The 18,875-nt window shown below is 33.4% G+C and overlaps 1 protein-coding gene across 3 annotated transcripts in view; it reads right to left on the minus strand.

The window, feature by feature from the left end:
• Positions 1-6,197: 6,197 nt before the first annotated feature.
• LOC113112315 (gamma-aminobutyric acid receptor subunit pi-like) overlaps positions 6,198-18,875 on the minus strand; it is a 45,098-nt gene continuing 32,420 nt past the window's right edge. For all 3 annotated transcript variants that reach the window (XM_026277764.1, XM_026277765.1, XM_026277763.1), the window contains 8 exons: positions 15,967-16,079; positions 13,591-13,658; positions 12,461-12,678; positions 11,410-11,492; positions 9,769-9,906; positions 8,582-8,734; positions 8,277-8,470; positions 6,198-6,720 (listed from right to left, as the gene is read on the minus strand). In XM_026277764.1, coding sequence (XP_026133549.1) covers positions 6,361-6,720; positions 8,277-8,470; positions 8,582-8,734; positions 9,769-9,906; positions 11,410-11,492; positions 12,461-12,678; positions 13,591-13,658; positions 15,967-16,079 — 1,327 coding nt within the window. In that variant the 3' untranslated portion in view covers positions 6,198-6,360. The remainder of the gene's footprint in view (positions 6,721-8,276; positions 8,471-8,581; positions 8,735-9,768; positions 9,907-11,409; positions 11,493-12,460; positions 12,679-13,590; positions 13,659-15,966; positions 16,080-18,875) is intronic.

An 18,875-nucleotide genomic window follows, 5' to 3' on the forward strand; every position in this document is an offset into this window, starting at 1 on the left:
AAGAGCGTCCACACACACACACACACACACACACACACACACCTGTGCACCTTCACGACACATTAGTCATAAACACTGTGAGCAAGATCATCTGTCTTTATTAATTTCATGCTCAAAGACAGATTCATAATTAAAATCCAGTAGAGGAATGATTCTTCAGGTGGTGTTAGTCTTTAATGTGATTACGACTTTAATATCAATAATTGAATATGAATATGAACAGTTTTCTGCTCAATATCAGGATCGTTATACAATCTGTTGTGTTTAATTAGGACTAATGAGTGAAGCTGCAGTCGTGCTCATTAAAGTGTAATGATACTCCATGACCTGACGAGACATGAACAAATCATTCTGCACTCAGAGACGGCAACACACACACACGTGCACACACACATGCACACACACACACATGCATGCATGCACACACCCACACAAACACACACTCACACACACACACATGCGCACACACACACACAGACAGACCTTTAACTCAACAGTGTGATGTTCTCAGGTGCACGAGTCTCAGTCTCACTATTCAGTTTTCAGCGCTGATATCAATATTCAGTTCATGCATCTAAACTCAGATCAGAAATACAGACTATTCTGCACGGATTACTTTGAATTCAAATCTTTAAAACACTGAAATCAAGATGCAAATACTCAGATGAACTTACCAAATGCATCTTTTGAAGAGTGTGTGATAGAGAAGGTCAAATCATTTAAAGTACAGCTCCTATTTGAAGAGAGACAGACTGAAAACTTAAACTGCATTTCAACTCAACTGCACATTTCAAAAGAACAATAAATCATGCAAAATGATGGCAAAGCTTCTGCTCAAATCAGGCATTATTTTTCATTTATGTCCAGTGCATATATTAATGAATGTGTGCTCAAATATACTCACCATCAATCCATTAGAATTAAATACTGCTGGGAACTTGTAAAACTTGTGTAAGAGTGATTGAGATATTGTAAAATGAAGCTGTTCATGCTTCACTGGCTGCCCTTAGACTTTAATTATGAAGCATGACGATTCACATCATGAACAGTCAGTAAACTGAAATCATGCTGTAACTCGCAGAATTATATGGCTGCATATATTTAAATAACTTTGGCTTAATGTGATTCATTTAATAAATTTTTTTATTAAAAAAATAAAATAAAAACATGTTTAGAAGACAGTATTTTACCTAATAAGGTCTGAAGTGCCTGTTAAAGATCAGTGAAAATTGACAACAATTACAAATAAAGGCTTGAGAAATGAACATCAGAACTGCACAATAAACTGTCAACCAAATATTATTTTAATTGTTTACCTTATGTGCAATTTCCATGCATTATTGATCCACAATTTAAGCAGAAAAGAAAATTTCACTCACAGACTCTTATTTATTTGTTTTTATTAGAATTTGTGCTATTAGTGTCATTTTTAATACATTAGTATAAGCATCATTAAGTAAACATCAAGTAAACATGCAGCATTTACAGCCGTTCATCAATTACGCTCTTGTCTGTGTATGCAAATGTTACATTATACACACATGTTCACATCAGGATGATCGAGAGGTTCAGAAACCAACATAAACAGTCTGGATCTGTGACATAATGCCCTCAAACACGGTTAGAATTGACAGAGCTAAACAAACAGGCTATTGATCGGGTAAGTGTCGTGTGTTTTAGGTGGATTTCTAGACATTTGAAGTCTTTGGATTACATGTTTGGCACTGTCTTTATCATTCTCTCATCGTCCTGTTCGCTGGAAAAGAGATCATTTATTAGAAATGCATGAAGATTTCACACAGAATATATTAATACTGGTGTAAATAGAATTAAACATTGCAGGGATGCTAATAAAATCTAAATAAAGTTCATGATTGTGTCATACAACGGGAATCACTAAAGAAAACTGTTTTCTATTAATTCTGAATATGCATCAGTGTTATTTTTGTATCGAGGAGATACTATTATATTTTTAATTATATTTAGAATTTGTTTTTATATTTTCATTGTTTTAAAGTTTTAGCAAATTTATTGTTTTTGTCATTTTTATTAGTTTTTGTTTATTTCCATAATTTATTTATATTTGAGTTATTTTTGCACATCAAGTCAAATGAAAATGAGAATTATTTTTAGCTGCGACAAAGCATATATATATATACATTTTCAGTTAACATTTATATCAAGTACTGAAGTATTTTGCTCTTATTTTCTTTCTTGGTGTTAATTTTAGTTAATGATTATTAACAGCAAAGCCTGATATGCATATACAGTAAATGACTGAAGTTATTGCATTAACTCTCAACTTGGCAAATTAAAAATACCCTAAGAATAAACAAAAAGAAGTCCCATAAATGCACATCAATAGTAATGTATTATTACACTGAATGTTACCCTAAAGTGGTAAAGAAACATGCATTAAATTGAAAATCAAGCACTTTGTAGTTTTAATAATTGAACTGAAGGCATTCGACGTGAAATTAATGATCTGACTGCATGCCGAAGGCAAATGCTCAAAACATCTAAATGAAGCCGGTTAAAAGTTACAAAAATAGCAGATCTGTTTGAGAGCATCAACAATCCCAAATAACAAACTTTAAAAAAAAAAAAAAAAAACAAGGTCCCGAGAGGAAAATTCATCCATTCATAAAATACATCAGTTTTAATACTATATTTAAAACCATAACCAAAAGTGTTCAATCCAGTTCAGTACAGGCTGCTGTCACTTAGAGCTGTAATGCACAGAAACACATCCCAAAAAATGGGTCAATGTTTCCAGACAGTTTAGCATTCGTCACCACACGCAGTCCATGGTCTTTGGTTCGGTCCGAATGCGTCCCATATAGAGTCCACAAACACCTCCAGATCATTAAAACCAAGTCATTTAGAGAGCTTACACGACTCCTGCAATCCATCGATAATGTGCAAGAAAGTGGCCGAAGCCGGAGGATTTATGGAAGCAATAAACTGGTAGCAATGGTTTCTTTCTGCCCTCAACACCGTAACTCAAACTCGAGAACCACATGCACGCGAGGAAGACACGTTCGAGACATTACAGTGTGGAAAACATCGAAACAATAGAATAAAAACAGACTCCAGTAGAGCAGTCACTATGCTTGAAGGATAATTCACCTAAAAACCACTATTTATTGACCCTCATGTTTCCAACGGCTCTCATACCTCGTTCACACTTGTGTTTAATACAAATATGACATGTTGCACCGAATTAGATGTCAAGTAATGCTGCAAAACACAATGGTTTCGATAATCGATTAATCTAACGATTATTAGAAGAATTAATCGACTAATCGCCAAGTATTTCACTGATCAATCAGTAGACTTTGATCGATTATTCAGCTTTTGCAATTCGCTAAAATATTAAGTTATACCACACATATTCATATACATATAGAGCTGCTTGATAGCTGAAAATCAAGGTGTTTTCTAACAGAAAGCCACACTGAGACAGTCTACTGTATAAAGTGTTAAATAAATTAAGGTGACAGATAAACAACAAACGTGCACTTTGATCAGATGCTTACTTAACTGCTGTTTTCTCACCGCTGTCATTATTGCTGTTTTTATTTTGTTATTGAAAGGAAATGCACAGCATATATGTCACAGGTTTTCAATGGAAGTGAGGGTGAGTAAATGACATTGCTTTCCTCTTTGAACGAACTTCATTTTTAGGATATCAACTTGTTAGGCCCTTTTTGATAATATTTTTACATTTACATTTAATCATTTAGCAGACGCTTTTATCCAATTTTTCTGATTTGTGCTGTTTCAACAACCCTTAGCTGATGATGATGAACACCCAAATCAAAAAAAAAAGATTCTGACAGTTCCCAAAAAATGCTAAAAATCTCCCTTTTATTTATTTATTGGTGATAAAACCTACGTGAAGGATGAAGGTCAAATTCATCCTGCAGAGCACTAATGCTTTTTTATTTTCAGCCAAAACCCTTTGAGATTAATTATCTGCTTGAAGTCCCCTGAGATTCAATTTAATTTATTAATAATTTAATATTTCAGTAATTTAACAACACATTTGCATGTTCATGGTTTTCTGTTGTTGGTTAATAGTCACAAGACAAGCAGGTAAACTAATATTAAAACATTTAGTGAATGTTTTATTATTTTTTATTTTATTTTTTTCATACATTTTTATTATTTAATTAATTGCTGTATTAGTTTGGGAAACTCTGCTCCACAAAATCTCCTTATCAAATCCATCATTATTTGCTATTTTGCTGTAACCTCTATTATATTAAAATTTACCAGCATTAAATGTTAACTATAAACAATATTTCAGAAAGGATATATTAGCTAGAACAGAAGCCTAAAACAACATCTAAATACTTGACTAATGCTTTAGTTGAACATAATCAAGTAGTCCAAAAATCATCCACAGCCCAAATTATTTCAATGGAAACGTTGGCTGAATTTCAATTTCATGTTGATGTTAAAATATAGTCTGCTCATCCTCAGCCACATGTGAAGTCAAATACAGATTTCCAGTAATCTGACGTTAAAATTCAGTATATCTTTAGTTATCTAGAAGATTTAATCATGGGAGCCATTGTTGAGATCCAGGGTTGAATAGCCATCATCAACCACTACAAACTTCCAACCTGACGCTGACGCTATCAGTGAGATTCATATATGGGAAATTACGAATACTGAACACGTCTCCTCGCTATGTTCAATGCAAGTTAATCTCTGTCAACAGCATCTGTAGCACATCAAAACTGGTAAATACAACGACTTTCAAAAAATAAACATATGGACGTTTTCCATACAGAAAAAGCGACTCACAGGGATTATGTTGCTAAATTTGCAAGAATGACAAATAATAATAGGGATTAAAAGAGTAACTAAAAAAGTTGACATTTTAGCTTTTAAATGGTGCACTGTTTTCTGCCATTGTAAGTGTTTAGTAAATGAAAAACTAAAAACATTTAGTAATGGAGATTAAAGCACAAAAGCTGACTAAAGATCTATAGTATTGGAATCATTCTGAATAATCGGCTGTCCATATCATTATTTGTATCTGTATCGGCAGATATCATTCTGAATAATCGGCTATCTGTATTGGCATGTATCATTCTTAAAAGTAAGCTATTTGTATTAGTATCTGTATTGGTACATATCAATCTGAATAATCGGCTGATAAGTATCGGTATTTGTATCGGTATCGGCAGATATCATTCTGAATAATCGGCTATCTGTATTAGTATCTGTACTGGCAGATATCATTCTGAAAAATAAGCTATTTGCATTAGTATCTGTATTGGTAGATATCATTCTGAATAACCGGCTGATAAGTATCAGTATTTGTATCGGTATCGGCAGATATCATTCTGAATAATCGGCTATCTGTATTAGTATCTGTATTGGCAGATATCATTTTGAAAAATAAGCTATTTGTATTAGTATCTTTATTGGTAGATAATGAATAATCGGCTGATAAGTATCAGTATCGGTAGATATTATTTTCTGAATAATAAGCTATCGGTATCTGCAGATATCATTCGGAATAATCGGCTATCATTATCGGCAGATATCATTTGGAATAATTGACTATCAGTATTTGTATTGGTACTGGCATATATTATTCTGAATAATCGGCTATTGGTATCAGCATATATCATTCTTTACAGCATAACCGTATATTTGTATCAGCAGATATAATTCTGAATAATCAGCTATCTGTATCAGCATAAATCATTCTGAATAATCGTATTGGCAGACATCATTCTGAATAACTGACTATTGGTATCAACAGATATTCTATATAATCGGATATAAGTATCAGCAGATATTAATCTATATAATTGACTATTATTATTTTCATCGGTACTGGCAGATATCATTCTGAATAATTGGCTCTTGGTATCTGCAGATATCGCTCTATATAATCGGATATTAGTATCAGCAGATATAATTCTAAATATTCGGTATCGGCAGAAATCATTCGGAATAATCGGTATTGGCAGATATCACTCTGAATAATTGACTATTGGTATCGGCAGATATTATTATATATAATCAAATATTGGTATAAGCAGATCTTATTCTGAATAATCGGCTATCGTTATCTGCAGATATCATTCTGAATAATCGGTACTGAGAGATATCATTCTGAATTATCTGTTACCGGTATCAGCAAATTTCATTCTGAATAATTAGCATTCATAACGGCAAACATCATTCGGTTTATTGGTATCTGCTGAAAAATGTAGTATCGGTGCAACCCTAATTATTCTCCTTCTCTGTTGAGTCTCTACTGGTCTTTCAGACACACATGCCTACGCTATCATAGTTACTAACACACAGAAATGATTCAGCATGATGCGCTGGTTAAAAGTACAGGTAGTATGTCCAGTATAGCAGATTAACGATGATAAACGACAGTGGGAAGGTTAACCGAGAGTAGTTGTCTATATAATGTGGGTTTTTCACATGACAGCAGTTGATGGATCTCAGGATCTTCCTCAGGACGGAGATGTTTTTGGCACAACGGCTGAAGAGCTCCGATGGGACCTCTGCGGTCTTGGGTTCACTGGTGGTCGGGCTGGAGGGTGTGAGGCCAGGCTCTCCAGCAGCGGTGGGCTTGGGTACTGGAGCGTCTTTACGCCGCTTTAGCCGTGAAGAATCACTGGCGATGGTGGTGACGATGCCGTTCATCTCCTCCTCGCACACATGTATGTGATGACCACACTGACAGAGAAAACACGGAGATGAGAGTAAACGAGCAAGGAAATTTAACATGAGATGTTGTGGTCTGTTAGTGGCTGTACATTTTTGAGAATAGAATTAACACAAAATTAATAGCCATGGCTCCTGACAATATATTGAGGTCTTATGAAGCGAAATGATTGATTTGTGCAAGAAACATAATATTATTTACAACATTGTTACCTGTAATCCAGGGCCTCAGGCAAAGCGATATCTGGCTCTCAAACGAATCATTCTTTGGAGCCATTTTTTTTTTTGTGACCTACTTGAACCAGTGCATCAAATCTTACTGAACCATCTGAAACAGTTTAAGGTTCAAGTTACTCATTTAAAACTCACTTTCAGATGCCCGACAGTCACTCCAACTGGAAATGAGCCGAAATAGCAGCATATCTGATCCTGTGATGAATGAATCATTCAGCGCTCCAGTTTCTCCAACAGTCACTGAACTTAGGAAACAGTTTTTGTAGTTTCTCTTGGTTAACTGTAAACAGTTGGGTGCGTCAAAACTTTCTTCAGCTAAATGAGGAAAAAACTGAAGTCGCTGCATTTGGAAACAAAGTTGGAAGTTCTCAAGGTAAATGCACACCTTGACTCTAGGGGTCAAACAACTAAAAATCAAGTCAGGAATCTTGGTGTGATTCTGGAGATAGACCTTAGTTTCAATAGTCATGTCAAAGCAGTAGCTAAATCAGCATACTATCATCTCAAAATTTGTTTTTTTGATTGTTTTTAAAGTACGTTTGCTCATTTATAAATCAGTCAATGGCCTAGGACCAAAATACATTCCAGATATGATAAATGAATATAAACCTAACAGAGCACTCAGATCATTAGGATCGAGTCAAATAGAAATACCAAGGGTTCACACAAAACAAAGGGAATCTGCTTTTAGTTACTGTGCCGCCAGCTGATGGAATCATCTTCCAGAAGATAAGAGATGTGCTAAAACACTAGCTACTTTAAATGTAGATTTAAATCTGTTTAGCTGTGCATTTATTGAATGAGCACTGTGTGATGTCCGAACTAATGTTGTAAATAATGTTCAGTTTCTTACACAGACAGATCGTTTCGCTTCATAAAACCTCTATAAATCACCAAGAGACACAGGATTATAATTTTGCGTTTAATGATATGCTTTTTTATTCTCAAAGACGGGCAGCTGCTGACTTGCATTTTATGAATCCCCTACTACGGTTTCAGCTAGAAAAATATCTTCCTTATTGTTCGACTAAATAAAAAAGGTCACCTACATCTTGCATGGCCTGAGGGTGAGTGCATTTACATTTTGGGGTGAACTATCCCTTTAAGACTCAAAGTAAAATACATTAACATTTATGCATGCTATACTTTTTGTGTGTGCATTTATGCATGCTATACTTTGTGTGTGTGTGTGTGTGTTCTACTGGGAATCGAACCCACAACCTTTTGCACCGTTAACGCAATGCTCTACCACTGAGCCACAGAAACACAAGGGACGTATGGAACACAAGGAGAGTATAAGCAATAACACTATGATGATGGTAATCCTCTCTTACCATGAGTGCGTTGTTGTAGTCGGGGTGCTGTAGCGTGCAGAAGTGGGCCACAGCGTACTCTATCAGCGCCCCGAAGATGAAGCTGAAGCAGATGCCCAGGTACACATCAATGGCCTTGATGAAGCAGTTGGCGTTGGGCAGAGACGTCCGTGCGCCCATCATCAGCGTGGTCATTGTCAGGACGGTCGTCACGCCTTAAACATGTACCAATAACACACATGCTCAGTTGAAACGCCCATCTGCCCAGCTCTAAACTGAAATCAGCTAGAATACTATGTGGTCATCAAGGGTTTGGTTGCTCATACCAATGCAGATGCGAGCGGGGACGGATGATTGGCTGATCCAGAAAGAGACCCAGGACAGCACCACCAGCAGACTGGACGGCACGTACGTCTCCAGGATGAAGTACAGGATGCTCCTCTTCAGCTCGAAATGAAAGATCAGCTTGGGATAATTGCCTGGGAAGAGAATCAGAGAGTCCTTTAGTAGGGATATAAAACATTGATGCTGTGCGTCCAAGTAAAAGGACTATCAATCAGAAATTAAGAAGCTATTGGAGTGGTTTTTATTGCTACATGCACACTGTAAAGTTTCAGGAGTGACAACCGTATCATTATTGGTATTACAGTTTCATGTGTGAATCTAACAGAACTCATCGTCAAAACTGTGATGATTGACACCATTGCAACGTTTCGCCATCTCACGTTTTCAGTATTTGCTATTTCAACCAAAGTTATAACACATCGATCACATCGACATTGTTTGGCGATTTTATCTAAAGGCGTCCTCTTTTGCTTGTGTTTTAAGGGCTACTTAGCAGAGTGTGCTCTTGAAGGGTTGCCATGTCCACTTATTATAAGCGACCCTTATTAACTGTCTTTGGGCTTGGTTCATTAAGCGATCCAATTTACAGAGTTAATAAGACCTCTCAATATCTTGGTATGTGACTTATTTCCAAGATAAGGCATCTGGATTTGATTTTATCATGAGTTTGTGCTTATTTGATGTTTTTTCTAGGAAGATCTGGCAACACTAATGAATCAAAACATCCCGTGATATCTTACACAGCACGAACAGAAAACACACAACTCTGATACACGTATAAATGCGTCATTAACAAGTAGTTGTTCAATTCAGTTTCCGTACACACTGCATTACATTTCTGTAAATGCGGTTGACACTACTTGCATTTTTTTTTTTTTTTTTTTTTATTTAAGTAGTCAATTTCATTGTAAAATGCATCTCTCTCTCCCGTAAATTAACTGTGTGCACAGAACAAGATCAAGCACTAAAAGGTGAATTCACACCCAAATTTAGCTGCAGTGTGTATTTATCCCACTCATAAAATTACAGGAATGATGGTCACTTTGCAATCTGCCATAAACATGAAACACAGTCAATTCTGTGCCATTTCTAAAGAAACCGGTATTATTATCAGGTATCTTTTAATAAGCGCTCCACAGACGTTAGGAGTGTTTGTGGTATTGTGTACCTGTCTCATATACGGCCTCGGACACTGAGGTGTAATGATCTTCTACGGTGAACTGAGCCAGTTTCAGCGTGTCCAAACCGCTCACAGAGTCATTCCCACGAGTCCAGTAAAACATCACATCATTGATGTTATAACCCCCTGCGAACAGACACACACAGATCCACACAAGCACTCTCAATACTGACATTATCAGTCTGGGACGCATTCAGACACGGGAAATAATTCAGTCAAGGCTGCACTTATCTGGTCAAAAATACAGTAAAAATTCTGAAATATTTTTACAATTTAAAACAGCTGTTTTCTATATGAATATATAGTAAAGTGTAATTTATTTCTGTGATGCGCAGCTGAATTTTCAGCATCATTCCTCCAGTCTTCAGTGTCAGAAATCAGAATAATATGATCATTTACTTATCATCAATGTTGAAAACATTGCACAATATTTTTGTGTTAACTCTGATATATTTTCAGGATTCACACATGAATAGAAAGTTCATAAAAACATCATTTATTTGAAATAGAAATCTTTTGTAATTTAAGAAATAATAAATGTCTTTACTGTCACTTTTTGATGAATTTAATGCATCCTTGATGAATACAAATGAATCATTTCTCACATTTACTTTGATCTGTGAAAACTAAAATTGGCATGTTAATGATAAAGCAAACATCTAAGACTTGAAGTACTACGTTTTTGCACTTTCATGCAAAAATTAATAATAATATCAACAGATTAAATAATATAATGTAAATGCTTAAACAATGAATGTATTTATGAAAAAGAGAAGGTGATCTGAAATGGGACACACTGTGAAGAAATTGTGAATGCAGTTTAATTCATTTATATAAAAATATTTCGATGTGTAGTGGACTATATCAGATAAACAGCCACATGTATTAGTGTGTAATGTGTCCTTTAGGTGGCGCTGTGGGACAGTAATCAGATACTGTTTATATTGTGCAAATAATGTTCTCTAGAAACCTGTGCAAAATTACAATTTGGGCACAACTGTCATGAAAATATCACAATGCAAAACAAAAAAGTATCTTAAAGTTCCTGCAGTTTGTGCATGTAAAATGCACCAAGAAATCTTATTCTGTCTTTTTATTTTTAGAGTGCAATACGACCCAGACATTTCTTAAAATTCACCCAAGAGTGAAGCTTTCTGTCGTTTCATTAGAAAAAGACTTCAGAAGCTCCTCTAAGCCTCCTACTCTTTATATAAACACGAGCAGAAGACGTGAAAGAGATCCACATCCAGACAAACAAACTCACAGAAGAACAGCGGACGGGCGGAGAGAGGAAGAGAAAGATAAACTCAGCACTCAGCAAATCAAGGAAATTGACCTGAATCTAGACGCCGTCACACACACATCTTTCTGTCTGTCTGTAATATGTATTTATATTAATGATCTTATGCAACTACACATCAGAGATCTGAATTGCATGCATAATTCAAGGAAAGAAAGCAGGCGTAATGTGGTGTGTTTGTGTTGAAGCACAGCATGCTCTTATGAAATATGAAACAGCGTGAACATTGTGTGAGGACAGATGTCACAAACAAGAGCACAGAAATGTCAGCTTGTTGCCTGAGCAACACTTTGGGGAAGCAGAAGCTGGAAATGTGTGTGTGTTCTTACAGCTCTCCAGTTGTAAGGTGCACGTCTGTTTGTCCATGGGATATTTGGTCAGATCCATGTTACAGGCCACAGTCGTGGTGATCCTACGGAGAGAAACACTCATATCTTCTGATATCTTCTGATATTTAATGAATGGTAAAGAGGCACAGGCTGCAAAACTTCCCATCTGTAATCAGTATTTTATTCTTGTTTCCAGGAGAAATATCTAAATGTCCTTAAACCAAGAAGTGTTTAAAAAACTTAAAGTTTTTCTGTGCTTGTACATAGAGACGCACAATTTTGGCAATATGTTTTGATTCTATATGACTATGTAATAACAATAACAATATAATTAAATATTATTATATTTGTATTATTAAATTATTTTAATGTTTTCCTATTATTATTATTATTATTTATAATAATAATAATTTACAATTATTATTTTTTTTATGTATCAATACTACTGCTACTAATAATAATAATAACAAATGATACATATCTATTTATGTTACCATTATTATTAATAATGTTAATAATAATAATAATAATAATAATAATAATAATAATATTTATTTATTTTTTCTAAAAAAAAAACAACTTTATATCTTTATTTAATTCTCATCCTTTCCATTTTAATAATATGCAAAACTGACTTATTTCGATTTTTTTCTTTTTCTTCTTCTTAAAAAAAAATAAAAACAAAATAATAATAATAATAATAATTAGTAGTAGTAGTAAATATTGTAAATATTTTTATTTAATATTATTGCTATTAATAATAATTATTTTTATAAACATTATGTACTTTTTATTATTTATAGTTTTTTTTCTTTTCTTCTCACTATTAATAATTAATAATGTACAAAATGCAGTAATAATAATAAATTATTATAGTTATTTATTATTAAAATTATATATATATATATATATATATATATATATATATATTATTAATATTGAAAAAAATACATAGATTACTAACTGAAATCAGAGTTTTTAACACATCAAGAGATCACAATGGTCGCATTTACAGCTACATATCTGTGCTATAGACCGGATGAAGCCTGACCGGAGCGCATAGAGAACCGTTCCGTTGGGAAAGATCCGGATCAGTCGGTTCTCCACAGTGATGTCGTGGAGGAAGGACTTCTTGGAGTCCACTATGAAGGTGTCTGGGACCCACAGCAGCTCCACCAGTCGCCCGTCCAGACTCAAGCTCTTATTGCCTTTAAACACCAGCCGCTCGTCCGTCCAGCGCTGACGGAGGAAGATCGTAGCCGTGTAATCCTGACCAATCAACAACAGCACAGCATCCACAATCACTGAGCAATCATACAAATATACACTTCACATTTTACATGAACTGTGTGAGATGAGCCCAAGTTTAATACAAATTAGGACTTGAAACAAACAATTAACTTTATTTAAAAGAAATAATAATAATAATAATAATAATAATAAATTTTAAACTAGTATTATTTATGAAAAAAATATAATAATAATTTTTTTTAATTATTATTATTATTTATTATTATTATTATTCATAATAATAATAATAATAATAGTAATATAAGTAGTAGTGGTAATAATAATAATAATAATAATAATAACATATTTTTACTTTATTAGTATTGTATTATTAGTATTATTAGTATTATAAATTTCCCTTTTAATTACTGTTATTTTAATAATAATATAAAATAAAGATTTTTTCAAAGTAATAATACTTTTCCAATATTTTGGAGCTATTTATTATTATTAACATTAATATTAATATTAATATTATTATTGTATGCTTGGAATATTGTTATTATTATTATTGTCATTTTTTTATAATTATTATCATTATTAATATAAAATAAACCAATTAATAATAAATAAATAAATACATAAATAAATAAATCATACTTTGTAAATATTTTCTTATTATTATAAAAAAAAAATGGATAATAATGTTTTTTTTAATATAATTCTTTAATAATAATAATAATAAAGTATACATTTATTTTGTTTTACTACTACTACTACAACTTATAATAATACTGGTTGGGATAAGTTTATTACTTGAGGTTAAGAAATTGAACAAGCCCTTAATCACAAGTGTGATCAATAATGAAATAATACTCACTAATGAGCAGATAAGAGTTTGAGTCATCATTAATTCCCACTGATGTGGTGTGCGAGTGCTCTGTTTCTCACCATGTTGATCTCAGAAATGGTATCAATACTGGCGATGTCTAAACTCATGCCCACCGTGACGGGACCATCTGCAGAACAGAGATGGAGAGAAGGCATGTAATCATAATTCAGAGAATCGTTGATAAAGACAGAAACCATGCTGGTGTAACTCTGCTCATTAAAGCTGACGATGTGGGATGCATGTGTTTTACTTCTTCACAAATCTTTACAACAGAAGCAGATGATGGGGGTGAACATGCGGTGAACAGGGACAAATTAATGAGAAATAGCAACACTTCAGTGGAATGCAACGATGGAGAAGAGGCAATAGTTAAATATTTTTACTCTCATGGTTTTTGTTGAGTCTTAAGTAACTAAAGTAACTAATCTTGCTGCCGCGTTCTGAATTAATTGTAAAGGTTTGATAGAACTGGCTGGAAGACCTGCCAAGAGAGCATTGCAATAGTCCAGCCACAGAACAAGAGCTTGAACAAGGAGTTGTGCAGCATGTTCTGAAAGAAAGGGCTTGATCTTCTTGATGTTGAATAAAGCAAATCTGCAGGATCAGACAGTTTTAGCAATGTGGTCTGAGAAAGTCAGCTGATCATCAATCATAACTCCAAGGCTTCTAGCTGTTTTTGAAGGAGTTATGGTTGATGTGCCTAACTTGATAGTGAAATTGTGATGGAACGATGGGTTTGCTGGAATCACAAGCAGTTCTGTCTTGGCAAGGCTGAGTTGAAGGTGATGATCACTCATCCGGGAAGAAATGTCTGTTAGACAAGCTGAGATGCGAATAGCTACCGTCGGATCATCAGGATGGAATGAGAGGTAGAGTTGAGTGTCATCAGCATAGCAGTGGTATGAAAAGCCATGTTTCTGAATGACAGAACCTAATGATGCCATGTACACAGAGAAGAGAAGTGGTCCAAGAACCGAGCCCTGAGGCACCCCAGTAGTTAGATGTTGTGACTTGGACACCTCACCTCTCTCAAGATACTTTGAAGGACCCGTAAGACTCAAAACACTGAAGTGTGGTTTCTGAGATGACTTTTGCCAGTAGGGTTGCAAATCATTTCATTCAAAACTCTGATTCTTCAATGTAAAACGAGAATTATATTGTGACAAAACTAATTAATCAATTTCATTGCAAATAAATCGGTAGTTTGAGAAGCTTCAACGAGTTTCAAAGCAGCTTCCTCAACACTGGTGGAGAAACGGTGGGCTGGAGACTAAAGTAAAAGACACAATACTGAAGAAGCTCCAGAAACTCAACTCATCAATAACTGAGAGCAGGAGCAACAGGAGAGACACTTCGAAATTTTACATAATTTACAATTATTTTATTTCAAATAGTTGCCAATGCAACATTTCATTTTCGTTAAGTACTTCTAGTTGAAGTGCTAAATATAGCGACAAGTTTTTTTTTTTTTTATTCACAAAACTAAGGTCAGAATTTTTCTTCTCTGAGATAAAAAAAAATGGTGAAAAAGTCAGATATAGTGAGTTCATAGCTTACAATTCCAGAAAAACAAAACAAAAAGAAAAATCTTGATTTAAATTTTAAATTTTTTTATTTTTATGCTATGACAGAAACAAGCTTCCATGCAATAAAAACTAAAACTAAATAAACTAAAATATAAAAATTATATAGGCATATTAAAAAAATTAAAAATAAAGACAAAAAAACAACTAAAACTGTAACTAAAATTAAAATGAAAACAGAATTACAAAATCTGATTCAAAATAATAGCTAAAAACTATAATATATCAGTTCTACTAAAATAAGACGTGAGCATGCATATGTTTCTGTGAGCAATGCAAGCTCCACTGCAGGGGTTTTCAACCTGTGGTCCACGGCCCCCTAGTGGGTGGGCCGCCCAATTACTATTAAAATAAATAATACTGTTAATATATGTAAAAATGTCTAAGTCGTAACATAACATAATTTCATATATATAATTAAATAACAAAAAAGGAATATTAAACTGTTACTATGCTTCCAATATTCGAGCTCGCTGATTGGTTTAAGAATAAAACACCAATTTGCGCAAACACGTGTGTGTGTGGTTGTCTGGGCCGCGAGCTGAAAAAGGTTGGGAACCACTGATTTACAGTATTTTGTAATGTCTCATAGATGCCACAGGGGGCGCTATAGTCATCTTCAGTCATGGTGGAGCAACAGTTTACACAGAATCTTGCTGTTATGTTATGCATGTCTTTCGCTTTCTGATGGATGATACTGTGTTTTTAATCACATTACGATTCTCATTTGCATGTGTAATATAACGGAGCATCACTCAATCTGTTCTGAATGAAGATGTGAGAGAGTAAAGCGCCGTTCAGCACACGTACAGTACAGTACACGCATGCATTAAACATTCATTATGTCCCTACTGTCAAAGAAAGGCCGGAGGTATTTGTTGTATCCTTTCATCAGCTTCTGGATGGTCGGAGGAAGAATCTCTCCCTCTTTCACCTCAGCGCTGAGAAGAGAGTTTTCCAGAAACCTGAGGGAGAACAAAAAACGGAGGAATATGAATGAAGATCGCTGATCGACGGTTTGGCCCACACTGATAAGAGCGTTCAGATCCCAGAACAACTTTACATTAAGATAAGAGAGAGAGAGAGAGAGAGAGAGAGAGAGAGAGAGAGGGCAAATATAAGCTCATTTTCATAATTGGATTACTTTGATCTGTCAGTGTGGAAGACTTGGAAACATACCATCAGAATACGCTTCACTTTTACACACAACTGTAAAAATACACCTGCACCGTCAGCAGAAACTAAAACACACTTATGATGCCATGAAAGATTTGTGCACGTGTGTAACATGTACAATAAACACAGCAATCCACCGAGACGTGCAAAAACTGACTACAGGAAAACTGTACTTGTTTCATAACCACAGAATCTGTTTAAGTGTTAACACTTTTAGAACTAGGGCTGCATGAAAACAAAAAAAAAAAAAAACGAATTGTAATTTTGTACAGAAGGGCTGCAAAATATTATATATTAACATGGCTATACAAGTAATAATAATAATTATTATTATTATTAAATAAAATAAGAACTATATATATATATATATATATATATATATATATATCCCCAAAATCAAAGTAAAATGAATAAAGCAAATAAACAAATTACATTTATATTCATCTAAAAATAAGAATGAATAAAAAATTAAGCCTATTTGACATCAAAATATTTATTTATTTATTCATTCAATTCATTTAAAAATAGGATACATATTTTTTTTAATGGGCATAAATGCTGTGATAAATTGTATATTGTTATTAAATTTATTTATTGCATTGCATGGACTTAATGCATGAGGAAAAGAAAAAAATGCAGAAAATACTAATGGTTTGTCAGATTTTTACAGATTTTTTTTTTTTTGATCCACACATTAAAATAAATGCACATGCTCATTATCCATTATTTAAAATATGTTTTCATTGTTACTTTCTTCATATGTAAAACAAATATTAAATAATAATGAATACTATTTTAAAATAACATATATGCTATAATTCTACCATGAATTAATAATAGTTTTAGCAATTATCTATCATTCATTTTCTCTCATTATTAATAATGAGCATAATTTTATATATATATATATATATATATATATATATATATATATATATATATATATATATATATATATATATATATATATATATAACTTTTTTTTGTGTCATTAAAAGAATTTGTGGAGAAATATGCCTAATTTTACATTTATTTATTTAATTCCTGCATTCCTTATATGATCACAAATGTAGTGCCACCAAACAAATTTATGACAACTAAAGCTAGAGAGGCATTCAAAGAGATTCATCTCTAATGTATCTCCATTTATACGGAGTCTATTAGAGAAAACCATCAGAAGAATAAAAGATTGTGTGAATGAGTGTGAATTCCTCCCAGCCTCAAATCTGCTGGTAATGATCTAAAGATTGCATTCGGTAGCTGATTACTGACACACCATGAATCATCTGAATATTTAACCAAAGGCAATATTGTGTGGATTGACCTACTTAACAATTACTCAAAGTCTCACCTCACTTCTGTGCAGTTTGCTAAAGAATGCATCACTGTATCACTATGCAGAAATGCAGAAAGTATTCAATTAAACATGCAACCATCTAAAGCTCAGCAGTGTCATAAATACACACATGCAACGCTATGATGAATTAAATTAAAGTTTTATGCATTCATTTGATTAATACCATTTTAGAAAATACCAATTTGTTTTGAATAATTAAACAATTTCAAAAAAATAAAAAAAATGTTAAAAATCATTTCATGTCCTATTATAATTTTTTTTAAATGCAATAAATTATTATATTTTCATAGTTATTTTAATTCAATTAATTAGACCCATCTTTTGATTATCAATTATTACGGATTATTATTTATTATTTCTTTGAGTAAACCATAAAAAAACAGTTTAGAAAAAGATTTGGAATTTGGAATTTTAAACATTTAAAAAAAAAAATCTGAAAAATAAATATAAATAATATTTCATAGACCACTATTATAGTTAAATTAGTAATAAATTATTTACTTGCAAAAAATGTATGAATTCAACTGATTATGCATTTAATTTAATTAAACCACTAAAAACAGAATCTAGAAAAATGTTAATGGGAAAACATGGAATTTTAAAGAAAAACTAAATCTAGAAACAGAATTTCTGAATGAATGACTATTATAATACTATTATTGTCAAAACTGCAATAAATCTAAGTTAAAATTGATTAGACATTAATTAGACAAGCATCAAAAACAGAATCTTGAATAATTCAAATTAATAATACTATATTGTTCTGAACAAATTCAAACAGTACTACATTTAGCGTGCAACCATCCAAAGCTGTTTTCTTCAGCAAACTTTAGTGTGGAATATATGCAGCCTCTAAACAAATATTGAATAAAAAATAAAAACAAAAACTAATAACAAAAACAAACAATGCCATTAAGATGCTCTGTAAGTGAGCATTCAGGTAGAAGTCTATGAAGCGACCCCAGCAGGAGTCGGACTCAATAAATCCCCTTGTGATTCACTATAAAGGAAATAATAACCTCCTGGATGCGTTTGTGAACACGCGGAGAGCGCCGAGTTTGGACACATGACAGCTGGGTTTCACAGGGGCAAGTGGAAGATGCTGTGCATTCAGCAGGAATATTTTCTGCTTATTAATTCAGCGATAACATGCTCCATGCAGTGTATATATCAGCCGAGCGCTTTGCAAACATGCAGAGGACTGATTGAGATGCATAGGGGAAACGGC

Source organism: Carassius auratus, chromosome 13 (genome assembly GCF_003368295.1).
Source record: "Carassius auratus strain Wakin chromosome 13, ASM336829v1, whole genome shotgun sequence".
Classification (NCBI taxonomy): domain Eukaryota; kingdom Metazoa; phylum Chordata; class Actinopteri; order Cypriniformes; family Cyprinidae; genus Carassius; species Carassius auratus.